This window comes from Peromyscus californicus, unplaced genomic scaffold (genome assembly GCF_007827085.1).
Source record: "Peromyscus californicus insignis strain IS unplaced genomic scaffold, ASM782708v3 Scaffold_11__1_contigs__length_118956290, whole genome shotgun sequence".
In the NCBI taxonomy this organism is placed as follows: Eukaryota; Metazoa; Chordata; class Mammalia; order Rodentia; family Cricetidae; genus Peromyscus; species Peromyscus californicus.
Genome location: NW_026294402.1, coordinates 101,211,839 through 101,239,158, shown reverse-complemented (window position 1 = coordinate 101,239,158; position 27,320 = coordinate 101,211,839). Strand labels below are relative to the sequence as shown.

The 27,320-nt window shown below is 44.6% G+C and overlaps 1 protein-coding gene across 1 annotated transcript; it reads left to right on the top strand.

The window, feature by feature from the left end:
* Window positions 1-414: 414 nt before the first annotated feature.
* LOC128105482 (uncharacterized) lies at window positions 415-18,449 on the top strand. The gene is made up of 4 exons (XM_052730677.1): window positions 415-432; window positions 2,133-2,516; window positions 2,625-2,709; window positions 17,657-18,449. Exons 1-4 carry the CDS (start codon window positions 415-417, stop codon window positions 18,172-18,174), a joined length of 1,005 nt encoding a protein of 334 aa, XP_052586637.1. The 3' UTR covers window positions 18,175-18,449.
* Window positions 18,450-27,320: the final 8,871 nt, after the last annotated feature.

Sequence of the window (27,320 nt, the reverse complement as noted above, 5' to 3'; positions counted from 1 at the left end):
CTACGCATCTTGTCATAGGCTCATTATTTAGATCCACTGTGTGACTGATCCATGTATAGAAACCTCTGTTGATATGTCAGACTGTACGAATTTTAATAATTTCAACTGGATCAAAGTAACTAAGATCTTCCACCTTTAGTCAATGAAGCAGCGTTGCTTCATCCCGATCTTGTAGCCCAACTTTGGGAATTTCTGTAGGAATGAATGGGATCCTATCCAACTCTTAGAAGCCATTCTGATTCCTGTATCACAGGCGCCCTTATGACATCATCATGGACTCCCTTCCCTCACTCTTCCTGCCAGCCTCATGGCTGGAGGAGTATAGACCTGAGATGATGGCTCCATCATAACCCCAGCCATGGGGTAATTTAAGGGATTGCAGACCTGGGAGATTTGAACCATCTATCTCCAAACATGGGCTCTCACTGTAGTGTAAGTTGTAGGTTATAGAAGGTGGATTTCTAGTTAATCGGGAAATAAGTCCTGTGTCTAGGGACGCTGGGGGAACTGGGCATGTGTTTAAATGGTTATGTAATTGTTCAAATAATAATCGGCTCACAGATGTCTCCTTTAACTCTGGTTATAGAGGGGGGATGGTTGCTGTGAAATCACGATTGATGAAATCTACATGATCGGGGAGCTACCAGTGTCAGCAACAACAAAGGAACTAAAACCGAAAAAAAAGCCAATTCTTCCATCCTCTTCCAAGGTAGGTGGTGCCAGGCCTCAAGGTTGGAGGTACCCCTGGGCTGTGACATCTCTGACCTATATCAGCCCACGGTGCTCTTCTCCATTATTACAACACAGAATGGTCATGGAATTTATGTTCCACACAGATCTGGGTGAGCAAGATATTGGGATGCTGCTTGTCACTCAGAGCAACCATCAGAAACCAAGAAACCAGTTTCTCTGTCCAAAGCTGGGTTGGAGGGAGGTTGCTCTTCTTTGACCGTCTTCTTATCTGCCTGAGACATGATGACTAGTGTGGAGGGAAGCCCCAGAGAGTGACAACAATGATCTGTGAACTGGGAGTGGGGTGTGAGATCTGTGTTTGGGGAACATATCTAAACAGATGAACTCATACATCCAGGATTGTGTAAGAGTATGGGTATGTGTACACATGCATGTGTGTGTACTTGCGTGTGCATGTATGACTGTGTTAACTGAAGTTTAAGGTTTGGGAAGTAAAAGAAACAGATGAGGTCAGGACCCCAAGTTGTGTGGGGAGATAAATTTAATATTAGGACTTAACCGGGGGAGGGAGCAGGCTGGGAACTGCGGTAGAGGAAGAGAAGGCAGAGTGAATAAAGAATGCCAAGTTCCTGCTAGGAAGCCTCGACCTCAGTATGTGGTCCTGCCCAGAAAGATCCTGTGAACTGCAAGGCCTTACTCTAAATTGGCCAGCCAGGTTCACAGACACCTAAGTGAGGGCCTGGAGAGACGGCTCAGTGGTTAAGAGCACTGGCTGCTCTTCCAGAAGCCTTGAGTTCAGTTTCCAGCAACCACATGGCAGCTTACACTTGTCTGTAACTCCATTTCCTAGGGACCTGATGTCCTTTTCTGACCTCTGAGGACACACACCAGGCACACACATGGTGCAAACATACGTGTAGACACAACATAAAAAAAAAAAAAAAAAAACTTACAAGAGTGAATGTAGCACGTGCTATAAATGGGGGCATAGGGACTCAGAAGTTAAGGTGCTGATTGTTCATTAACTGATACGGCAGACAAAGGAGACCAGAGGTAGTGTGCCTTCCCGCTTTCGTGGCTCGTTCTGTTGCCCTGCCCAGTGCTCGAGAACTTGAGAGGCATCCGTGGTTAGTGACATAGGATCAGGGCATCTTCTGAGAATACTGTGGGGAATATGATCTCTAGAGGCTTTCTCTTATATCTTTATTCTTTTGTCATGCAAATATATATAATGTACTTTGATCACATACTCTTTCTTAATCTCTCTCATCCCTCACCATCTCCCGTGGGGGTGTGTGTGTGTGTGTGTGTGTGTGTGTGTGTGTGTGACCACACGAGGAGGCATTTGTTTACATAGTTCAAGGTAAACTTACCAGTAGCTACACCCCTGAAAACCAAAACCACTCTTCACTTTAGACCCCCAACACCCATTTCCACAGCCTTCATCTAACAAAGTACTGAAGGCCAGAAAGATCCAGGCCTGGTGGCGAGGCACCCTGGTGCGGCGCACGCTGCTGACTGCTGCCCTCAATGCTTGGATCATTCAGTGCTGGTGGAGACAGACACTGGCCAGAACGCTGGAGAAGAGACGGCTGACGGTCCTGCGCTGGATGGCACGAGAAACGAGGGCCGGTGTCACTATTCAGTCCTGGGTCCGAATGCTGCAGGTCCGCCAGCGGTACCGCCGCTTGCGTTACGCCACCCACATCATCCAGGTGTCATGGCGCTGGTATAACTGCCATACCCGTGGCTTTTTTGAGGGCACTTATGAAATCACAAGGGACAAACTAAGTCTGCGGCTTGACATCTTTCTGGGATCACAGGTTTGTCGAATATCAGACTGCATATCCTTGCCAATAAAGAACTGATCAGGTCTTCTAACAGCTGGCATTGGGTCTTTGTGACACAAACCACCTGGTGTCCCTGTCCAGCAGCAAGTCCGCACAATGACCGCAGACACAAAGCACCACAGGAGCTTGTTCTGTGACATCAGCAGCCTGTGTCTGAACTCACAGGGTCAGAAGATGTGAGAGCCCTGGACCACAACAGTGTCTGTGTCTGATCAGCAAAGCCTGCATGGCTGGAGAGTTGGGATAAAGTCACCAGGAACACTGCTAGATGGCAGCTCCCCTTGGCTGTCCAATATGCCACTCTCTCGTCGTCATCTTCTAAGGTCTCCCCACCGCATAGAACAAGTCTGGTAGCCCACCCCTCCCAACCTCCACGTCCACAACCCTACATGGTGTAGCCATAGCCTTCAAATCCTCCCAGTGTCCTCTTGGACACTGCCAGTCATTAAGTAGAACATGCCAGCTTTGTTCCCGTTCAGAATTTAGAGCTTGTCTCCTGTTCCCCCAGGGCAGTGGTTCTCAACCTGTGGGTCTTGGCTCCTTTGGGAGTTCACATATCAGATATTTACATTATGATTCGTAGCAGTAGAAAAATCAGTTATGAAGTAGCAATGAAGCTGGGCATGCTGGTGCATGCCTTTAGTCCCAGCAATCAGGAGGCAGAAGCAGGTGGATTTCTGAGTTCAAGGCCAGCCTGGTCTACAGAGCAAGTTTCAGGACAGCAACTATAGATCATCCTTGAACATTAACTGCTGTATAACATTCTGATGTGTGTATACATCACAGTTTTACCCTCAATGCTTGACGGTCAGGTTGCTTGCATTTGGGCTCATAAATAATGTCACTATGAACACTTAGCAGTTTACAACCCCACCAGTCATGAGATTGTAAAACTAAAGGTTTTGAGCATCCTTATATGACTAGTGGCCATCTGTAGAGTATCTATTTGAACAAATGCCTGCCTATTCAAGGATTTGAAAATTTTAATTGGGTTGCACTTACCTTTAACAGTCACAATAAGCATTTCTTTAGCACATAAATACACAATTGTTGATTCTACACAGGACCTGGATTTGTAGCTCCATCAAGGATGAAACCCTGCTTTCTAGGAATAACTTCCTCGCCACTCCGGGACAATTCTCTTGGAGCCAATGAACTCAGTAGACGTGGTTGTCTCAGCTCATCTGAATCATCTCTTTAGATGTTTCTCTACTCCTACTGCCCTTTCTCCTCCTCTTCCTCTTCATTCTTACTAAAGTAGAGGACGCCAGTCATGAGGAATGTCAGAGCAAATCACCGCTTCATCAGTGGCACATGCCTGAAAGTAGTTTAGGACCACTTCAGTTACCTAAAAAGATTTCTGAGAAAGGAAATTCTAGGTATTTTGATGGGGGTCATCCCCTCTTCCCTAGTCTCTAGTAAGTCTCCATGCAACAAGAAACACTGAAAATACCACATGTAATGCTGTTAGTTCCTGCTGCAAGCCACAGGAACATGGAATGGAATCCAGCTCCATCACAAAAGCTACTACTTGGAAAGGTCAAGGACTTTTCTGAAGGTCAAGCAATGGCTTAAGAAGTCTTGGTGGTATTTCAGCTTTTGTATATTTGTTAGCTGATTCCTGCAATGATTTTCTTGTATGCTATGTATGCCTCCAAGAACTCATAACAGTGTATTTTATCTGAAATACCTATCAAGCATCCAAGGCCAAACGTCCTCCTGAATTAAGGTAAATTAAACTCAGACTCTTCTTTCTTACACAGCCTTAGTGGTATTTATACTAACATTATAGACTCCTAACATTTACCTAACCACCTCTAGGAATGTAGATTTGTTATGCCCAGATTGGGACCCCAAAGACAAACCACCACAGACCTTAGGTTCAGAATGCAATTAGCATGGTTTATTTCTGTTTACAAGCCGCGGACAGGGAAGCTCGATCCAAAGCACTCACTCGTAGTCGTGAGGCCAGGAGGAACTTGCTTTTTCTTTGTGTGGCTAGCTTTTTAAAGGCAAAATCCACAAGCCCTTCAGGGGGGTTGGGGGAGTTTTGCACGGGTGAGGGTATGTAACCTTTGAATTTACTGGTTGGTGATTACAATTTATTACTTTGGGGGCAGTCCAGCACAAGTCCCAGGCTTTGTCCTTGAGCCACCATGGGGGCTGGCTGGTCAAGCACGTACTGCACATAACTCTAAGTTGGTGAGGGGCCCCAGAAAGTAAACATCTGGCTAAACTTTGAGCAGTCTTCTGTTCATGGCCCTCCCAGAAACTGCTTGCTCAAGTCTCAGGAAACTGAAATTGAGGCCTGATCTCTGAGAGAAGACTGACAGCCTGTTATGGCATCTGCTTGGTCCTTTCAGATTGAACACATAAATTCCCTTTCTGATATATTAACAACTGATCTTAGCCCTCAGTTGACCTCCTCCTTTACTACTCCCCTTTTGGGTTGTAAAAGAAAGCCTGACGGTCACTGCCTGAGGAAAACTCTTGTCTGCCTTTAGGACCCTGTAAGAATTCAAGCCTGATGACCTTGCTTTGGCTAGAGCACTGCTATTGTAGGGGTGTATAACTGTAAACCTCAGAGACTGAGGGAGGATTTAAAGGATTTTGACTAGACAACTAGATGAAGAACTAGAAGAATGAGATGGAAGATGAGGACGATGGGTAAGAACGAGATGAGAAAGACCAAGATGGGGCAGAACTAAGATGAGAGAATCAAGATAGAACTTAGAGGGAACAGTAGATACAGGTAGAGAGAAATCAGGCAAGAAAGGAGCTGGGCACGAGAACAGAACTGGAGCTGTGTAGATAGAATTTTACTCCAGAGGAATAAAGTAGACAGACTAAGAGCTCGGTGTACTTAGATTCTTTTCCCGAAAGTAGTTCTCGCCATTCATAGCTTCTCTTCTGGGCCCCTAGGAAGAAGATTGTTAAGGCTGGTCCTTTATAATATTTGAGAAGTTCCCTCTGCTTTTCCTCAGTTCTCATAGACTTAAGATTTAACACAAAATGAGACCCTTAATTTCTAAAGCACTGTGTATTGTATCTTACAAATATATAATTTTTCTGCTTTTGCCTGTTTCAAAATGACTATGATCCTGTTTAGTGAAATTATAAAGAAATTTAGATTTATTTTTATTTTATATGTATAGGTGTTTTGTTTGCATGCATATCTGTGCACAACACGTGTCCAGTGCCTTTAGAGGCTAGAAGAGGGCATCTGATCCTCTGGTTATGAGCCACCAAGTGGGTGCTGGGAACGAAACCTAGATCCTTTCCAAGAGCAACAAGTGCTCTTAACCATTAAGCCATCTATCCAGACCCTAAGGAAATGGTTTAAACCTTCTGACACTTTTGACAAATCTTTCCAAATCAAGTCTTTTGATCTCAAACTAAGTTTGGAAGGTTCCAGAGGCTTCAGAGTGTCTCCAATGATTTGTAAAAGACAGTGGCTGGAGAGAGGTTCAGTAGTTAGGAGCACTTGCTGCTCTTGTGGAGAACCTGGGTTTGATTCCCAGTAACCATATAGTGGCTCACAACCACCTGTCAGCTCCATTCTGGGGATCTGACACCCTCTTCTTGCCTATGAGGCACTGTATACACATGATATTTGTATATACATGCAGGCAAACATTCATACACATAATTATTTGAAAAATAAGTATATAAAATATTTGGAAAAGAATTGAACTAATGAGGCTTACTGTTACAATCTGTGAGAATAATTGTGAAATAAGTGATATTAAACCTTCTTTAAATTACACTGCATGTGTATGACGTTGAGATGAGTGTTCTAGAAATCTGAGATGTCCTGACATGTTATCTATCATAACTCTCGTTAAATGTTGGAATGCTGTAGACCACAGAAATAGAAAGAATTCTGGTTAGGAGACTGTCTCCAGGTAATAGACTGGGGAAAGCTGGGGAATAGCTATCCAGGTGGGTGGTCCCTTCAGCTGAGACAGGAAACAGGAAACAATACAGTAAGAGGGCAAGTCCAGAGCATGTCCCAGAGGGATTGGTTTAAAGTGAAGTGTTCCCTACTCCTGCCCCCATCCCCCACCCCCGGGAACTCCCAAGAGCAGACACAGGAGTCACAACTTAACACAGGGAGGTTCAGAAAATCAGCCCTGTGCTTTTTGTTCTGGCTTGAGTTTTGGTTTTGAGACAGGGTTTCTCTGTGTAGCCCTGGCTGGCCTGGAACTCACTCTGTAGACCAGGCTGGCCTCAAACTCAGAGATCTGCCTGTATCTTTGAGTGCCAGGATTAAAGGCATGTGCCATATTGCCCAGCTGCACTGTGCTTTTAAGGAATAGAAAATTAGGGGGCATTTCTTGGCCCTGGGTGCTCAGCACTTTGTGTTCAAAACCCAGCATTCAATGGAGCAGTGGCAATTTGGAAACACTCCTGTAAAGGTCATGACTTTGGGAGCAGGGGAGGGGTACAAGAGGAGATGGAGAGAGGGGGAGACTGGAATTATTTAGGTGCACTGCTTATATATGAAGTTCTTAAAAAGATAATAAATAAATAAGTATGTACGTAGACCCCTTCCCTGTCAGTGGCCCAGGCAACCCACACCACGGCGTCATGGGACTGTACACTAAAGGGTAGACAACAGGACTGTGAGATTATAGGAAAGAAACTTGGAATAAGAGCTACAAAGAATTTAGTTCTTGTATAATATTAACGGGACCAGCCTTAATATTATACATCCCAGGGGCTCAGGAGAGAGAACTACTAACGGCGAGGACTATTTTCGGGAAATAGAATCTCAGCACACCGAGCTCTATAGTCCACTTGCTTTAATTCCTCTGGCATAACATCCTTTATACCCAGCTTCAGTTCTATTCTCATGTCTAGCTCCTTTCTTGCCTGATTTCTCTCTATACTTACCTACTGCTCCCTCTAAGTTCTATCTTAATTCTCTTGTCTTAACTCTGCCTCATCTAGGTCCTTTTCATTTTGTTCTTACCCAGCTAGTACTTCCTCATCTGACTCTTCCTCATCTTCCATCTCGTTCCTCTGGTACTCTCTTCTAGCCCTACAACCTAGTTCTTCCCCATCTCAGTTTGTTCCTCTCAAGTTCTTACCCGTCTAGTTCTTCCATTCTCTTTTCTCGTCTCCGACTCCCCGTGCCCTGGAAGTCCTGGTATATAAAGCCAGGCTTCCAGGGTCAAATGGAGGGGTGATAAGAATCACATTGAGAGGCAATAACCGTTAATTATCATTTGCAACCCCAAAGGAAGTGACCAATGGGGAAATGAATTAACTAAAGGCTAAATTCAGGTAATATCTAGAAAGAGGGCTCTTATGTGCTCAACTATAATCTTAAACGTGATTGGTAGAAAATTTTAAGAATCTATAAGTTGCTAGGTCAATGGGAGAAAATAAAATTGTCTTCTTTTTTCCTGTGGCTCCTATCTGTCCAAGCTATCTGCCATTTTTCTGCAGGGTGGGGGAAAGTGTGCTCAGTCGCTAGGCAACCTGTGTACAGCTAGATGCTTCTGGTGATAGTTAAAGGGAGATCTGGAACTGGAGGTAAGATTTGGGAAAGGAGGAAGTAGAGCTTAATTGGCACATCCGCTAGGCCTTCTCAAACAGGTAGCCTGGATGCTTAAGTCTGTTCTTAGAGAGTACAGAAGTATCTCTGATAAGGTACTTTCCTCCATCTGGGGATGGACCTGGCCTGATGCTGTCAATGACAATAATTACAGGGAAGCTTGAACTGGGGTTCTGGCTGAGCATAGCTATCAGCACAGAAGGTTATCTAAATATTCCTAGAAGTGGTTAAGTAAGGAGTTAGAGGTCTATAAAGTTAGTAAGACTGTAAGAAAGGAGGGTCCGAGCTAAATTGTGTAAAGCTATTACTTAACGTCCACCTGACCTAGGTGGTGTCTCCTTGTGGAATTTACCTTAAATCAGGAGACTTGCATGTGGACTGTTATTACTGCTAGTCCTTGAAAGTGGCCAAGGGAGTTATCTGATTCCAGAGAAAGCCTTTCCTGAGGCTCTTCTCCAAATACCTGGAATGTGTATGTCCAGAGAGTGATCAGTCCACACTGTTAGCCCTTCTTAGGGAAAAGTCAATTGGGAAAACTATGAAGGTACACATGATTTTCATAACAGAAGACAGCTGATATATAACAAGTCAAGTAACACCAAAAACTCCTTGGGATTTGGCTTCCTCTGGAGGATTCCCTGATTCCTCCAGGTAGTGACTTTGCCATAACCAGCTGAGTTCTTATGATATATTCCTGCGGCCTGCAGCATTTAGTGAGCTGGGAACCTGGTCAGAGCCAGAGTCTGGAAAGAAGTTCACCCAGGCTCTAAGCTTGGGGAGGATGACACAGAAGCAGTGTGGTGGGATAATCTTTTTTACACTGTGAAGATGCATCTCTGCCAAGGCGCCTTCCGATTGGTTTAATAAAGAGATGAAGGGCCAGTAGGCAGAAGAGGATAGGCGGGACTTCCGGGAGAGAGAGGAACTACGGGAAGAAGAGAGGTGGGATTCACCAGCCAGACATGGAGGAAGTGGGATGTATAGTATGGAGGAGAGGTAACAAGCCATGTGGCAGAATGTAGATTAATATAAAGGGCTAATTTAAGTTTTAAGAGCTAGTTGGGAGGCTGGAAAGATGGCTCAGTGGTTAAGTGCACCGACTTCTAGAGGACCTGGGTTCAATTTCCAGCGCCCACATGGCAGCTCACAACTCTCTTTAACTCCAATTCCAAGGGACCCAAAACCCATGACAAAACACCAATGCATATAAAAAAAAAAAAAAAAAAAAGAAAAAAAGAGCTGGTTGGGAATAAGCCTAACTTAAGACTTTTATTAATAATTAATGAAAAGCCTCCATGTCGTTATTTGGAAGCTGGAAGTCCAAAGAGAGTCTGACTCTATTTAGCGTCCAATGTTGGGCACATATATTCAAGCACAGAGCAGCTGGTGTGCTACCTGGTGGGAGACCAGATACAAGGGCCTGCCACAGTGTGAGGCCCAGTAACTCCCAGAGCTGGGGTGGGTAAATGCAGGTTCCAGCTGGTACCGACAGCCGTGAGGCTAGGCTCTCGCTGAGAGTCAAGCAGCAGCCCAGAGCCAGTGTGGTGGCCTGCTGGACCAACCCGAGGAGGGCAAAGCTAGCTACTAGCACCATGTGCCAGCTGCAGGAGCATAGAAAACCAGGTCCAAAGAGAAAAAAAAACAAACTCTGAACAGGTACAGAAAATGCGCTTAGGTGGCGAAGGAAGAAAAGAAAAAGGGTATAGAAGTCATAAAAAATAATGAATAAATGATAAATAAATAGTTTTAAAATGATAAAGTTTTTAGAGAGAGTAAAGTATATAGTAAAGGACTTTATTTATATAAAATATAAAGTAAATATAAAGTAAAGATATAAAAAATAAGCCACATAAAAATGGAAAATATTATAACACAAGGTGTCTGGATCCTATATAGTGCTTTATTGTTTTAAATTTTTAAAATGCTAATGAACAAAGAACCAACAGCTGCTGAGAGACATTGGACTGTAAAAAACAAAACTGCTAAATTAAACTAGTCTATATATTTTAAGGATGTCTTAACTTCATAATGGAAGTCAGAAATGTGTTGCATTGGGCGATAGGTTATACCTTTGTTTCCACAGGAAATGAAAAGCTATGAATTTCCTCAGAATTAATAAAGATCAAATTTGACTAAGGGAGACCTCCTGAAAATCTTGGCTGCAGACATAAAGGACGAAACCAAGAAAATCTACAAGACAGGTGACGTACATGCCGATCCCTCTACATGAGAACAGCTCTGAGCTAGATGAAACATGAAGTCATCATGCCTTATTATTACATGCCATCCTTTCATATGACATAGATAGAGGTTTGGTTATATAGTCCAAATGGATTTATGAAGTTGACAGATGACTTTTACCTGCTCAAACTTAGAGCAGAAAATCATCTTTAGCTGATTTATACACACTGCACATTCCATACTTGTGTTAATGTAGATATGTGTGTTACCTTTAAATTTTTATATGTTTTCAGAATGAAAGGACCAGACACTAATGAAGACAAGACAAGTAGCCCAGGTGATCCAGCCTCACAGAATGCCTCTGTTGCAGTTTCCTAAAAAATCTGCATCCAGAGCAACTTCAAAGTGGCTAGCTGAGATGGTCCAGCCTCATAGACTACTCCAGCCAGGACTTTCAGTTAAGTCCTGCATTTTCTCATCTCACAGAGACTGGGCAACAAATGATAGAGCTAGCTCTCCCAGGACTTGACCATTATCTCAATTTTCTCAGGGTCCCCTGACAACAGGAAGTAATTTTAAGAACATGACACCCAGCTGGGTGGTGGTGGCGCACGCCTTTAATCCCAGCACTCGGAAGGCAGAGCCAGGTGGATCTCTGTGAGTTCGAGGTCAGCCTGGTCTACAGAGCGAGATCCAAGACAGGCACCAAAACTACACGGAGAAACCCTGTCTCAAAAAACCAATAACAAAAAAAAAAAAAAAGAAAAGAAAGAAAGAAATGCAGGTTAGTAGTTACTTGGAAGCTATTATTACAAACTGTTTAGGATAATTAAGAAATGCAGATTAGTAGTTAGATTAGGTGGTCATCAAACACTTCAGAGATCGATAGACTATGGCATTTAAGATGTTTTAATAACACAGGGCTTTTCATGACTGTGAGATATATCTGCTCCTGGCAGCACCAATCTACTTCAGAGAAGATGATGGGCACTGAAAAGAACCTCCATATGGAGTTTGCTTTCAATGTGGCAAAGCTAGCCACTGGGAAAGAAACTATCATTGCCTCAACTGCTGACAGAATGCTGTCCAAATTGGACAAGCGGACACAAAGGAAGTTGACTGCTGAATTTTGCCAAGACAAGGTAGGCCAGTCCTTCAAAATTTCTCCTTCATAGAAATTTTAGGCCTGTAGGCTGAGGGTGGATGCTCTAATGTTGCAGAGGAAACTTGGGTGACTGTCCAGGCAGCCAGATGTCTCTGTCATTTCTATAGTTTTTGGAAGTTGCTTGCTCTGCACTTCTTGTTTACTCAGGTAATATTTTATCTTTCTTGGATCTCTGATGAGGGTTGAAGACTAGATAGTCTTACAGTTTTCCTTGTTATTAAGTTCAGAAAAGAAACTCACAAAGAAGATGTAAAGTTTATAAAGATTGAGGGATGAAAAAGCTTAAGTTGTTTATCTAAGAAAGTGTTTTAAGGTCTAAAATGATATTTTTTGGCTGGTAATACAGATATGATAGAAAGTGATCTAGGTACAAAACTTTGGACTTGTCAAGATAGGATAGATAATAGAATACTTTCTCCAAAGTTGTCAAATACAGATGAACTGGACGTTGTGAATGTAATTCTTACCTGATAATTGTTCTTATTGTATACAGTTTTACTGTGTTAGAGTTAACACTTTTTCCTTTTTATTCAGACAAAAAGAGGGAAATATTGTGGGATAATCTTTTTGTACACTGTGAAGATGTATCTCTGCCAAGGCACCTTCTGATTGGTTTAATAAAGATCTAAATGGCCAATAGCTAGGCAGGAGGGGATAGGCAGGACTTCCAGGGAGAGAGAAGAACTCTGGGAAGAAGAGAGGTGGGATTCACCAGCCAGACACGGATAAAGTGGGATGAACAATATGGAGGAGAGGTAACGAGTCACTTGGCAGAAAGCAGATTAATATAAACAAGTTAATTTAAGTTTTAAGAGCTAGTTGGGAACAAGCCTAAGCTAAGGCTAAGCTTTCATACTTAATAAGAAGTCTCCATGTCCTTATTTAGGAGCTGGAGGTCCAAAGAAAGTCCGACTATAGAGCAAGGCTTGCATTCTCATCTAGACTCCAGAAGAATGTATCCAGATCTGAGATGCTGCCTCGAAACACTACCTATGGACCAGACCAGCATCTGTAACCTGATCTCTCAAAAGAAGATCCACAGTGATCAGAATGTGGTATATGAGGGTATGAAATTGACAGAGGACAAATTTAATAAAAGATTAAAAGATTAAAAAACGATCACTGCTCTAGTGCCAACCATTTGGAATTTAAGGGACACTGAAAGTACTGTGTGCACTGACACACTCACAAGGAATGCCCGAAGCGAGAGAGACTTGTGTCAGGGAAGGCGTGCCAAGAGACGGAAGCCAGCAGACACGAGAGTGCTCACACGCTACACCTCCCTTCAGCTCTCTCCTTCACATCTATCTACTTCTCCTGCATTGCCACCTCCTCCCCTTCCTCCTCCCTCTCCTCCCCTCCTCCTCCTCCTCCTCCTCTTCCTCCTCCTTTCTTTTTTCCATTCTTCTCTCCTTTTTCATTGTCCACTCCCAAGGAACAGAGACTGGCCGGGTTTATGGTGTCTCTGTGCTGCAGCTTCCTGAGAGTTGGCTTCTTCTATGCTCCGTGATCACTGCTTTTCATCCTCCCTTTAGTCAAAAGTGCCTCTGCTCTTGTTGATATCATTCCCTCTCTACTTATGTTCCGCTCCTCTGCTTTTTTCCTCTATGACCCCAAAACAAACCACTAGTCTTACTGTGATTTTTTTTCCTTCCCACTTTCCTTCCTCAGTAAATGAGAATACAAACAGATGAATGAAGGGAGGAAGTCAACACAAGATAAGAAAATCAAGTTCAATAGAGAGAAAGAGTGAAGGAAATACAGCCAAAATGCTGGAAATGGTTAGTCAAATGCAAAGCCCCGTGAAGGTCTCACCAATAGAGTGGGTCACAAGCAGGGCAGAGTATCAGGGCTTGAAGACAAGGTAGAGGAACTGGAATATCCAGTCAATGACAAAGACAAATAAAAACATACAAATGTAATATGCAAGATCTGTTGGACACTATGACATGACCAAGTTCATGAATGGTGAGCACAGAGGAAAAATTTAATGCCCAAAGTGTAAAAGACATTTTCAGCCGGGTGGCAGTGGCACACGCCTTTAATCTCAGCACTTAGGAAGCAGAGCCAGGTGGATTTCTGTGAGTTCGAGGCTAGCCTGGTCTACACAGTGAGAGCCAGGACAGGCACCAAAACTACACAGAGAACCCCTGTCTCAAAAAACCAGAAAAAAAAAGACATTTTCAATTAAACTGTAAGAGCAAGTTTCCCAAGGCTAGGAAGGAGAAGTTTATCCAGGTAAGGATAAGAGGCATTTAGAACAAAAGAAATAAGACCAGAAAAGTACAGTACATACCATATTATAGTTAAAATGCTAAATACAGGGAACAAATAAAATATATTGAAAACTGCAAGAGAAAACCCCTAACCCACATATAAAGGTGGGCTCATCAGAGTAAGAGCAGAATTCGCAACAGAAAATTTAGAAGCTAGGAGGGTTTGGAGTGATGTATTTCAAGTTGTGAAAGAACACAGCTGCCGACCTAGACCACCATACCCAGCAACACTGTCAGGACTGAAGGAGTAACGAACGCAGACTGAACAAGCCCATGACCAGCAAGCCAGACCTCCAGAAGATACTGAAGACATCCTCCAGACCAAAGAGAAAGATAAACACATCCATGAGTCTGCAGGGAAGCAGAAGCCATGCAGAACAGTAGTTAAGTGAATGAGGAACAGAAAACCAAACACTACAAAAACCAACAAAATGACAGGAATTAATACCCTCTGAATATTAATGCTCCCAATTCCCCAATCAAAAAACACTAGCTAGAAGGGCTGGATTTTAAAACAGAACCTGTGGGCCTTAGGAATTAGCACGGTGAATTGAAGTGCTTCCCATGAAAGCCTGAGGACCTGAGTTTGATCTCCAGAATCCACATTTAAAAAACAAAACAAAACAAAAACAAACAAACCTTGGGCTTGGAGCAGCCATCGATTAATCGTAAGACCGGCCAGCCTGGGCTACAGAGTGAGACCCTGCCTCAAAAAATAAAAAAAATAGTAAGACTTTGCTGTTTGCTCTGACTCAGCATACAACAATTTAGTTAACACAGCAAGCAGGAAGCTAAAAAATAAAGGATAAACATGCAGGAAGGAGGGACCCGAATTTCTGATAACCGTGTGCTCAATGATGGTTGTGTCTCCTGCTAAAGGTGACTGAGAGAACTGATCAGACGGCTTGAGATTTTTCTTCATGAGTGAACTAAAGAAAAATGTGCATGCGCTCATCTGTGTGTGTGTGCATGTGTATGTGTATGTGTGTGGGTGTGCATGTGCATGTGTGTGTGCGTGTGTGTGTATGTGTGTGTGCATGTGTATGTGTGTGTGTATGTGTATGTGTGTGTGTGCATGTGTGTGTGTGTGCATGTGTATGTGTGTGTGTATGTGTATGTGTGTGTGTGCATGTGTATGTGTGTGGGTGTGCATGTGTATGTGTGTGGGTGTGCATGTGTTTGAAGGCTGGAGGTCAACCTCAGGAATCCTCAGGAATTCTTCACCATGTTTTTTGAGACCGGGTCTCTCCTTATCTGGAACTCCCCAAGTAAGTTAGGCTGGCCCAAGGAATCTGCTGTGTCTGCCTTCCCAGTGCTGGGATGACAAGACAGTGCTGCCTCGCCTGGCATTCTCCGTGGGGATGGGATGGAGACAGGGTCCTAACACCGGTAGGGCAAACACTTTACCACCTGAGCTTTCATGCTAGCGATTATTTTAAAATTTCTGGGCTGTGATCCAAAGAAAGAAGGAAATCAAGAGACTCCAGTCTTCCATTTGGGGTTGTCCAACACCTTTAAGATTCAACAAATGCGTCTTGCACATCCCAGGTCCCCTGTGCTTCTCCCCGCCAATCTCCCGGGTCTCCTCCTTAAGCACTACTCAACCTCTTAACTTCATGCTGATTGGCCCATCCTGAAATGGCCTCTACCACTCCCCGCAGTCCCCCATAGTCCTATATCAGCTTCCCACAAACTCCAAGTGCATCCCTCATTTTACCCCTGGGCACTTCCTCTGAGGGGAACCAGGGTCTGAGGCCTTACTTACCAGCCTTTCTGCTCAAACTGCCCTTCAGGTGGGGTTTCCAGAGCCAGGAACAGATAGAGATGGGGCCCGGTTTCTGCCCAAGTGGCTGCCCCTGATCTGCCACTTGCAAGGGTAAAGAAAAAACAGCCCAAGGGGTTTGCGCCTTAGGTAGGGCCTAATGGTTTTCAGGCCTCAAGTGTCTGCTTTCTGAGGAAGCTAATAACGCAAGCCTTACAGATAGTCCAGGATGCGTAATGAAGATGTGCCTGCTTCTTACCTCTGTCCGCCACTGTCATACATGTGTGTGTGTGTGTGTGTGTGTGTGTGTGTGTGTGTGTGTGTGTGTGTATACATTCAAGTTGCTGAATATAGCTGAGCATGGCCTTGAATTCCTGATCTGTCTGTACTTCCTGAGAGCTGGAATTACAAGTATACACACCCATATCATTTATACAATGCTGAGGATTGAACCCAGGGCTTCATGCTTGCTTGGCAAGCGCTCTACCAGCTTATTACACCCTCAACCCATGTGTATACACTTTGAAGATACATATTGTAATCTTTCACCTTTGCCCAGGAGTGGGACCTTGAGTTATAGGTGGATACATATTTGGCATTATTGGAAACTGCCGAACCATCATCCATAGTAGTTTGGATGACACTTCTGCCAACAGGGTGGAAGAACTATTACCTTCTGTCTCCACCCCCCATTTAAAGCCCAACTTTGGGAATTTCTGTAGGAATGAATGGGATCCTACCCAACTCTTAGAATGATTCCTGTATCACAGGCACCCTTATGACATCATCATGGACTCCCTTCCCTCACTCTTCCTGCCAGCTTCGTGGCTGGAGGAGTATAGACCTGAGATGATGGCTCCATCATAACCCCAGCCATGGAGGAATTTAAGGAACTGCAGACCTGGGAGATTTGAACCTCTATCTCCAAACATGGGCTGTCTGTGCGGGGTAGGTTATAGGCTGTAGAAGCTGGCTGATTTCTAGTTAATCAGGATATGAGGCCGTGTCTAGGGAAACTGGGCATGTGTTAAAAGTGACATAGTTATGTAAAGGACAATCCACTAACAGCTTTCCCCTTAACTCTTGTTATAAAGATTGTTAAATCCAACAAAACCCCTGTGGAAGAAGTATCAGAACCAAAATCAAAAAAGAAAAAGGAAAAACCAAAGCTCACACTTCCGCCTGAAAAAAAGGTAGGTGGTTCGAGGTTGGAGGTAGCCTGTGATCTGTCACATCCCTGATTGATGTCACCCAGACTGATAGCGGTCTTCTCTGTGGCCTACACCTCAGGCAGTCATGGAATTTATGCTCCAAACAGGATCCTTGTGTGAGAAAGGGGGTTGGGATGTTCACTGTCAACAACTGTCAGAAACCAAGCCTGTCTCCAGCTGGCTGGAATGAACAGCTGCCTTATCCCAAACTGGAATGGACGGAGATGAGGTTGCTCCCCTGCGCTGTCTTCTCCAGCTGCCTTGCTGACCTGAGAAAGGCAGGGACTGAGGCATGAAGATGGGTGTGAGGAAGAGAACCCTGCAAGAGTAGGAACAGTGCTGAGGGCGGGGTCTGGGTTGCATGTTGTCAGAGGGTACCTCACAACCAGAAGGAGCATCTCGTGTGTGTGTGTGTGTGTGTGTGTGTGTGTGTGTGTGTGTGTGTGTATGTGTGTGTGTGTGTGTGTGTGGTGTGTGTTGAAGTGCAAGGTACTAAAAGCAAAAGAAGTAAGAGTGATAAAGACCTCAAATTGTATGGACAAGGATGCTTAATATTAGGACCTGACAGGTGGCGTTATCAGGCTGCAGGTTGAGGTAGAGAAGGAGAGAGCAGAGTGAGCAGAGAATGCTAGCTTCCCATCAAATAGAAGATCTTCCGGGAGGCTGTGGGCCCTGTATGTGGTCCAGTCCAGATGGATCCTCTAAGTCACAAGGTTCTTTCTCTACACTGAGCAAATGTTCTCATTCTATAGGTTGAGACTCGGGGCACAAGGTGATGTGTGCTCATTAATTGGCATGGCAGAGAGAGAAGATCAGAAACAGAACGGAAATAGTCCTGGCGTTATTTCCTGGTCTCCTGGGTCAGGGGTTGATTGATCAGGGTTCCTCAACTTGAGAGGAAGTGACTGCCATTGGCTTCGAATCAGACCCCTTTCAAAAGTACCCCGGGGCTAAGCGGCGATACGCCTGAATAACCTTTTCTTATTTTCCCACCCTCAGACCAAGGAAAAACAACCACCACGGCCAAAACGACCGCCGCCGCCAAAACAACCACCACCACAGCTGGCAGCCAAAAAGATCCAGGCCTGGTGGCGAGGCACCCTGGTGCGGCGCACGCTGCTGACCGCTGCCCTCAATGCTTGGATCATCCAGTGCTGGTGGAGACAGACACTGGCCACGACACTCAAGTGGAAACGCATGGAGGCTCTGTGCCGGATGGCACGAGAAACGAGGGCCTGTGTCACTATTCAGTCCTGGGTCCGAATGCTGCAGGTCCGCCAGAGGTACCGCCGCTTGCGTTATGCCACCCACATCATCCAGGTGTCATGGCGCTGGTATAACTGCCATACCCGTGGCTTTTTTGAGGGCAGCTATGAAATCACAGGGGACAAACTAAGTCTGCGGCTTGACATCTTTCTGGGGTCACAGGTTTGTCGTATATCAGACTGCATATCCTTGCCAATAAAGAACTGATCAGGTCTTCTAACAGCTGGCATTGGGTCTTTGTGACACAAACCACCTGGCGTCCCTGTCCAGCAGCAAGTCCGCACAATGACCACAGACACAAAGCACCACAGGAGCTTGTTCTGTGACATCAGCAGCCTGTGTCTGAACTCACAGGGTCAGAAGATGTGAGAGCCCTGGACCACAACAGTGTCTGTGTCTGATCAGCAAAGCCTGCATGGCTGGAGAGTTGGGATAAAGTCACCAGGAACACTGCTAGATGGCAGCTCCCCTTGGCTGTCCAATATGCCACTCTCTCGTCGTCATCTTCTAAGGTCTCCCCACCGCATAGAACAAGTCTGACAGCCCACCCCTCCCAACCTCCACGTCCACAACCCTACATGGTGTAGCCATAGCCTTCAAATCCTCCCAGTGTCCTCTTGGACACTGCCAGTCATTAAGTATCTCAAGTAGAACATGCCAGCCTTGTTCCCGTTCAGAAGTTGGAGCTTGTCTCCTGTTCCCCTAGGGCATTCTCTCCTAAGAGCTCACTCTGTTCAGTGTGGTCTCTGCACAGACACTCCCTAGAGGGGACTCCTCCGTCTTCCTGGTTTATATGGCTATTCCTGCCCACTTTCTTTTGGCTCTAGTTGGTAACTTTAGAGTTACCTGGTTGCAAAGTCCTCATCAAACCGGAGGTGTCCGCAGACGACCTGTTAAACAGCCAGCTGCAAGGGGACAGGGCTCTGCACCCAGGTTTTGTAAAGAGTGTCACTTCTCCTTGTTGCCGCAGGGACTGATCGTCACAGTGTGTGTGTGTGTGTGTGTGTGTGTGTGTGTGTGTGTGTGTGTGTGTGTGTGTGCGTGTGCGCGCGCTTGTGCTTTTTGTGTGTTTAAAAATGAAAATCACTCATTTAAGAGTAACTATTAACGCAGTGCCATTTAGTGTGTTCAAATTGTTAAGCAGCCACCACCGACACAGATTTCCAAAGTATTTTTATCACACTACATAATCCCCTTCCCTTTTAGTGGCCATTCCCCACTAACCTCTCCTCCAGTCCCTTGTGCCCTTCAAAATGTATCCTGTCCTTATAGAATTTATCTATTCTATTTCATACAGTCATAGCCATACATCATTCATGTATGGCCTCTCTCAGTACACATTGTTGATTGACAAAACTCATTCACATCACAGTGTGCATCATAACATTACTGCATAATATTCTAGTGTGAGAATCTATCACACTGTTTTGCATGTGTTTGGGCTCTTATGACTAAAGACACTATGAACAGTTAGCAGTTTACAATCCCATAAGTCATGTAAAAGAGCTGGGGCAGGTAGTAAGCTTTGTCCAGAGGATGGTTAAACATCATTAAAATCACTTCCGCCGGGCGGTGGTGGCGCACGCCTTTAATCCCAGCACTCGGGAGGCAGAGCCAGGCGGATCTCTGTGAGTTCGAGGCCAGCCTGGGCTACCAAGTGAGTTCCAGGAAAGGCGCAAAGCTACACAGAGAAACCCTGTCTCGAAAAACAAAAAAAAAAAAACAAAAAAAAAAAAAAAAAAATCACTTCCAATGCAGGGGTCTTAGAGAAGAGCCTCCTACACTTTACTAAACAGCATAATTGCTGACCACATTCTAATGCTTACCCTTATAGCCACAGATAAATGTAGCTCTCACTCCTCATCAAAGAGGCTTCTTTTTGCAGCAGACAGACCATTACAGAAAAACCACAAATGTCATTTTTCAAATTATTGCCCTCCTATTGGCCTGGAATGGTTCTTCATTGTGGGTTTTGATTTGCATTTGCTTAGTGACCAAGGATTTTGAGCATCCTTCCATGAATACTGACCATTTGTAGAATATTTATTTGGGCAAATGCCTATTTGAACATCCGAAAAGTATTCTAATTAAGCTGCACTTTTATAGTTTCAATAAGCATATCTTTAGAAAACAAATACATGATTCAAGATTTGTAGTGGCATTCCTGCTGAGCTCCTGGCTTGGCTCCAGAGAGCAGCACCTAGACCTACTCCTTCCTTTGTTTAGCCACACCTTTTGTTTCTCTTACCTTTTGTTTATCTTATCACCCTATGTGAATCTTGTTTGAGAGTCAAGGATCAGAGAGTCCTCCAAGGATCAAAGGCCTACGCAAAACTTGGTCCAGGAAACCCGGAAAACAGTGGTACCTGATAAATCAAGTAATTTGCACCTGGCGTTTGGTCTCTGGGAGCTCCTTTTGGGTTGCTTTAAAGGTACAGAGATTAACTATCTAAACTGTTAACTGGAGTAAATAAATATGCCCTAGGCAAAGGGTTAGTGCTTCAGTCCTTCGAGGCTGGACCCCTCTGCAGCCATGATAGGCTAGATTCATTCTTAAGATGCCTCTGTGTCTTCATTCCACGGATCCGAGTGAACCCACACACTCATGTAGTGACCGCACAGCTACAAAGATTCTTTCCAGGACTTGGATTTGTGGTTCCACTGTGGATCAAACCCTACTCCCTAGGAGTAACTGCCCTCATACCTCAACATACTTGAAAATTCGCTCAATCAACCCAGTAAACATGGTTGTCTCTGAATTACCATTGCCCCTCCTTCCCTTCCTTCAGTCTTCTTCTTTTCCTTCCTCATCTTATTCTGCTCTGTTGAAATAAGAAACTTAGTCAAGGCGCACTCCTTTTATGAAATGAAGATGTGAGAGCCCTGGACCACAACAGTGGAAGATTTTTACTGGGGTACATAAGCTATAAGGGGAAGAACAGAGATAGAGTTAAAATGGGCTAGAAGGAGAACATCAGGAACGAGAGTTAGAAGGAAAAACCTCAAGAATGAGAGAGTTAAAGCTAGTTAGAAGGGAAACATCAGGAATGAGAGAGTTAGAAGGAACTAGAAGGGAAACATCAGGAATGGGAGAAGGAAATCACCAGGAAAATAAAGAATAGAAAAGGCAAAAGAAGAATAAAGAAAAGGTCTGAAGGAAACCATCAAGAGAGTGTGTATCTTTTTTCCCTTAACCCCCTCAGATAGAAAAGTCTAGTATGTGCTGATGCTGTGGATTTCCCTTTGAACCCTGAGCTATCTAGAGGCTGGCCCCCCAGGCAGTGATACACACACACACACACACACACACACACACACACACACCATGAAATTGGAGTAGGACTAATTGGAAGTAGGAAGGAGGGGAAAGTGAGGACAGGAGTGTGATGGGGTGAATATGAGCAAAGTGCAATGGTGTACGTGTGTGAAAATATCATGAAATTCATGATTTTGTGCGCAACCAAAAATATTAATTTAAAAGACTTCAGATGATGAGAGTGTTTTTAAAAAAATATACTAAAACTCCCAGAACGTAGAAAAACAAAACAAAACCAAACAAACAAAAAACTGTAAAACAATTAAAAGCTAAACCTAAAAAAATGGGGAATGCATATTCCATATAATAAAGACTTTTTAAAAATAGAAACAGAGGAAAATTCAAGATAAGAACTATCAAAAATTCAGTGTTTCTCAGAGTTAAATAAAATGAATTTCTAGCCAGGCATGGTGGCACACACCTTTGATCCCAGCCCTCGGGAGGCTGAGGCAGGTGATCTCTGTGAGTTCAAGGCCAGCCAGGTCTACAGAGTGAGTTCCAGGACAGCCAGGGCTACAAAAAGAAATCTCATATCAAAAACCAAAAAAATTTAAAAAATTTAAAAAATGAATTTCTAAACCAAACAACTAACCAGGTATAGAACACAATAAATGTAGAAATGTTCAATCCTGTCTCTGTATGTTTCATCTCATATTTTCAGAATATCAGGGATACAGGAAATGTTTCCAGAGGGGGAAACTTAGGTCCTATCTCACAGACAAAGGAACAGACAAAGACAAGATTTGAAACACAGTTTTTAAATTCTGAAGGGAAATTATTTTAATTTAAATTTTGATAATCTGCCAGGTATGGTGGCTCACACCTTTAAGCCCAGCATTAAACCAGCAGAGAACTGCAGAGCTCTGTGAGTTCCAGGCCAGCCAGGGCTAGACAGTGAGACCCTGTTTCATATTTTTTTAATTTTTTTTTATTTTAAAAGAAAAATAAAATTTGATAATCTTTTCTTTTTTCTTCCCAAGACAAGGTCCCACTTTGTAGCTCTAGCTGTCCTGGAACTCAATATATAGACCAGGCTGGCCTTGAACTCACAGATATCTGCCTGCTTCTGTCTCCCAAAGTGCTGGATTAAAGGTATGTATCACTACACCCTGTTTAAAATTTGATAATCTTAAAAATCATCAATCAGAATTGTAGATACAGTGTTAATTTTCAGACGTGCATTCTTTCCTAGGACCTGTCATAGGATGTGCTCTATGAAAATAAGGGCTACATCTGAGAAAGGGAGACCTGTTTTGAAGGACAAGGTTCCTGTCACTCAGTGAAGACCTCAGTGTACAAGATAAATCAGAAGCTCACAGGAAGCCTGTAAGTGGAGATGAGAAAACACATGTTTAAAACTACATGCTTGGGGCTGGAGAGACGGCTCAGCAGTGGAAAAACATTTGGTGCTCTTTCAGATGACCCCTGATCAAGCCCCAACACCCATATCCAGTGGCTCAGAGCACCTGTAACTCCAGCTCCAGAGGCGCTGATAAAAGGCTGCCTGTCACCCCGGGAATCCAGTACACAGAGGAATCCACCTAGAGAAGAGTAGAAAACCATGAGGAAGACCCTGACAGAGCAGCTGATGCAAATGAGGGGAGGAGGGAGGGAGGAGGGAGGGGGAGGGGGGAGGAGGGAGGGAGGGAGAGGGGGGAGGGAGGAGGAAGGGGAGAGGAGGAGAGAGAAACAAGTCCTTCAATTTACCCTCATTTGTGAAAAGTCTGAGTGTAAATTAGGAAAAGCAAGGCAACCACTAGCTCCAAGAAAACCAAAGGAAAGTTCTGGAAAGGCTGTGTACTGGTGCTGTACCATTTCTGAGTCCAGAGCAGTATATACAGTTACAATGATGTAATACTGATCTATTATAAAAAGAGGGCACTACAAGCATACTGAGGGCAGGGTAGACAAGTAGGAACAGACGAAGTCCACACAGAAAGAACTCAACAGAGAACATCTAAATTTGGAAAATATAATTTTCAATAGAGCGTGTTACTGAGGTTGTATAGTGTGGTGACATTTTGTTTGTGCTCTAACAAATAATCTTGCCTGGAGATCACAGTGCAGAGCTAGCCTCTACAGGCCAGGTAGTGGTGGCACACACCTTTAATCCCAGCACTTGGGAGGAGGAAACAGGAAGTGATATGGCCGAGAGGAGAGAGGGAGTGATAAAGTGGGATGGAGACAGGAGCTTGGCCCCTTTCAGTTTGGGGATTCCTAGAGGTAAGAAGTCTCTCTAGAGGCTGGCTGCTCTGCTTCTCTGATCTTTCAGCTTTCACCCTGGTATCTGACACCAGGTTTTTGTTATTAAGACCAATTAGAATTTGAGTTACAGTAGGGGGATGGGGGGGGTACAGTTAAAAGTGACTGAGTGATGTGGAGACTCCGGTTGTTTTCATTGTTTACTTAGGATCATTGAGTAATGTGAACAACTGTGTTCATGACGCTAATACAAATGCTAAAATTAAATGTCAGCAAACCTCGACATCAAGTCAACGCTGTCTGTGGACTGACAGACACCCTGGCAAAGTCACAAGGCAGATGGCAGTCTGGGGATGGGTTCTAGCAAAACTTCTCCAGCAGGGGGCTGGGATTCTAGAGGAAGTTCACGGGAACAAACGTGGGCTCAGGACTGGACAACTTTTGTAAGATTGTGTTGTCTTTGCAACAAACACCTGGGACACCCGGTTGAAAGGAAAAGATTTGTTTTGGCTGACGGTTTGGGTGGTTTTAGTTCATCCTTGCAGGACCCATTACTTCTAGGCCTGCAGTCAGGTACAACTTCATGGTGGGACGGGAAAGCAGAAATGCCTGCCTCAAAGCAGCCAGGAAACACAATTAGACACAGAGGAACAGGCCAGGAGAAATACAACCTCCAGAACATGTGCCCAGTGACCTATGTGTCTGAGGTAGGCCCCACCAGCCAAAGTTCTAGCACCGCCCATTGTGGTGCCACCTCCTGAGATCCGAGCCTTCAAAACATGAGCCTATGAGGGACATTTCATATCCAAACCATAACACAAGCCTGGAGCTGAAGTTTTTCTGTGTCCCACCTGGCCCGCAGTCTGGACAAATCTTTCCCACTCGAGTCCCCCAAGTAAACACACAGAGGCTTATATTAATTAAAGCTGCTGGGCCATTAGCTCAGGCCTACTACTGACTAGCTCTTACATTTAAATTCAGCCCATTTCTGTTCATCTATATGTTGCCACATGTTCCATGGCTTTACCTGTGTGCCATTACATGCTGCTCCCTGGACTGCAGGCTGGCATCTCTTGACTCAGCCAGCCTGTTCCTAGAATTCTCCTTGTCTGTTTATCCTGCCTATACTTCCTGCCTGGCTACTGGCCAATCAGTTTTTTATTTATCAACCAATCAGAGCAACACACAGCATACAGAACATCCCACAGCACAGGCCAAGGACAGAATAGGCCAAGTGGCACAGAGACGTCAATGGCCAGAATGCGGCAACAAAAACATCTTTTAAAAAAACCTAAAATAGGTATCAAGAACTGGTTATTTGCAAGTATTTCACTCACAGGAGTCCTCACAGAGCTTGGCAAGGAGCCATAGGCACTATCTCCCTGTTACCCAGGAGCAGGCAGACACCACAAGGCTAGAAGACGTGCCCAGGGCCACTAGGCCTGAAGCTCAGGCCCTCACCCCAGAATCACACTGCCCAAGTCCTCACTAGAGACCCCAGGGGGGAAATCCAGGTGACCCCACTTTCCATCTTCACAGCTTTGCAAAATTCAGATGGGCTGGGCAGATTAGAACGGTACCACTGGGGTAAGGATTGTCCAGAGGATTGTTAAACATTATTAAAATCACTCTAATGCATGGGTCTTAGAGGGGAGCCTACTACACTTCACTAAACAGCGTAATTCTAAAGCCTACCCTTATAGTCACAGATAAACGTAGCTCTCACTCCTCATCAAAGAGGCTTCTTTTTGCAGCAGACAGATCATTGTAGTATAACGAGATATGGAAGTCCAGGATCAGGTCAGATTTAATAACAGGAGAAATCAATAAGGTGCATTCATGACACAGAACAAGGTTGACGCTGCTGTCCTGCCCTTCAGCTGCTCTGACCAGCCCGAGAGAGAGTACGACTCTTCCCCCACAGGTTCTTAGTGGGTCATGTACTTCTGAGAAGACCACGCCCATTGAGCCAAACTGCTCCATTCAACGGGTCATTGGACCGAATGGCAGAATTCCCACACATTACAGAAGACCACAAATGATTAGAATACAGACTGACTGATCATGGGACACAATTCCTGCACCCAAAAGCTCAGGGAACATCATGGAAGAAGAGATAGGAAGATCATAAGAGCCAGAGGACCAGAACGTCTGCTATGACATTGTGTTTCCTAGAAATGAATGGGAAGCTACACCCGTGATACCTCAACAGCATAGCTGCCTAAACAAGACTTGAACAATGGCACCGCCAACAGATATGCTAACTTAGAAGAGGAAATCTTGGGGCCGCACCCCTACATAAACTACAGGCAATTAAAGACTACTGAGAGGGGAAGAACTAGTCTTTGCAGGGGATGAGTTGGTCATCCGACACCAAGTGGTCAGCCCTGAAGTCATATCCATACATGCAGCACTAAAAGGACGCAGCAGGTTGTATTTATATATTTATGTATTCATATGTGTTTGTGTGTATAACAGTAATAAATAAAAAGAGGCTACCAATTTGAGAGGGGGCGAGGGGGGACATGAGAGAGATTGGAGAAGGGACAAGGGGGGTTAGAGGGAAGAAAGGGAAGGGGGAAATTATGTAATTATATTTCAATTTAAATTGTTTTCAATTTTAAAAGTAAGTCCTTGTCTTAGGGTTTCTGTTGCTGGGAAGGGACACCATGACCACAGCAGCTCTTATAAAGAAAAACATTTAATTAGGTAGCTTACATTTCAGAGGTTCAGTCCATTATCATCATGGTGGGACATGCAGGCAGACATGGTGCCGGAGAAGGAGCTGAGAGTTCTATCTACATCTTGCAGGCAACAGGAAGTGGTCTGTCTCACTGGGCATGATGGCTTGAGCATATAGGAGACCTCAAAGCCCCACTCCACAGTGACACACTTCCTCCAACAAGACCACACCTACTCCAACAAGGTCACCCCTCCTAAGAGTGCCACACCCTTTGGAGGCCATTTTCTTTCACACCACCACAGTCCTTTAAACTCTGATGTTTACTTTTCCTATAAATAAACTATGCTGTTGGATGGGAGGAGCGATTTGAACTCCTAACTGGCAGCTGTTGACTTTTCCCTAACGTCCTGGCTACCTTGAACAAAAGATTCTCAGCCAGCAGCCAATTGAACAGCCCATAAGCCTGCTTTTGACTGTTTTGAACATTCCATTGGCACTCGGAGGAAGCTACATAACAGTCACAGCTGCTTGCTGCGGAAGCAGACCACCACCAGCTCCTAAAGGTGCAGCCGCAGCCACAGCTGGTTCAAACAGTCCGCTCCAAACTGATTGCTGTCACAAAACTTGCTGAACTCTAAAGGAACCTGCAACTTTTCACCCAGATCAGAGAGTGAGCATATCCTCTAGCAGCCTAGCAGTGGCTGTTCTGACTGATCCAAAAGGGGCAAATGTCATGATTCGTGTACATATGATCCTTCATTTGCATGAAGCTCTGCTGTGATTGGCTGTATAGGCAGGTTCGTTCGGATTGCTTTGTGATCTAGCTGAGACACAACTTCCTGGGCTGTCCCCGCTACACACACACACACACACACACACACACACACACACACACACACACACACACACACACACACACCAAAATAAACAACAACAATATGGTGTGGAAACCTTGGGCCCAGTGCGAAGCTTCTCTCCAGCAGCTTTCATGCCGAGTTTCCGACTCCCGTCACCGGCACAGCGGGCCGAGCGGCTGCTCTGCCGCGATGATGATGGAACAGCTCTGACAGAGCCATAGCAGAGTCACGGGGGTGGCAGGAGCCAGGACAGGGCCAGCAGTGAGGCCAAGGGAGTGGCCAGCCGCTGTGTGCA

What these genes read in the sequence shown, in the direction of transcription:
- LOC128105482 (XM_052730677.1), top strand. An exon ending in ACATCTTTCTGGGATCACAG is followed by an intron (nt 2,517 to 2,624) that starts GTTTGTCGAATA and finishes GTCCCTGTCCAG; the next exon opens with CAGCAAGTCCGCACAATGAC. An exon ending in CCTGTGTCTGAACTCACAGG is followed by an intron (nt 2,710 to 17,656) that starts GTCAGAAGATGT and finishes CCCGGGGCTAAG; the next exon opens with CGGCGATACGCCTGAATAAC.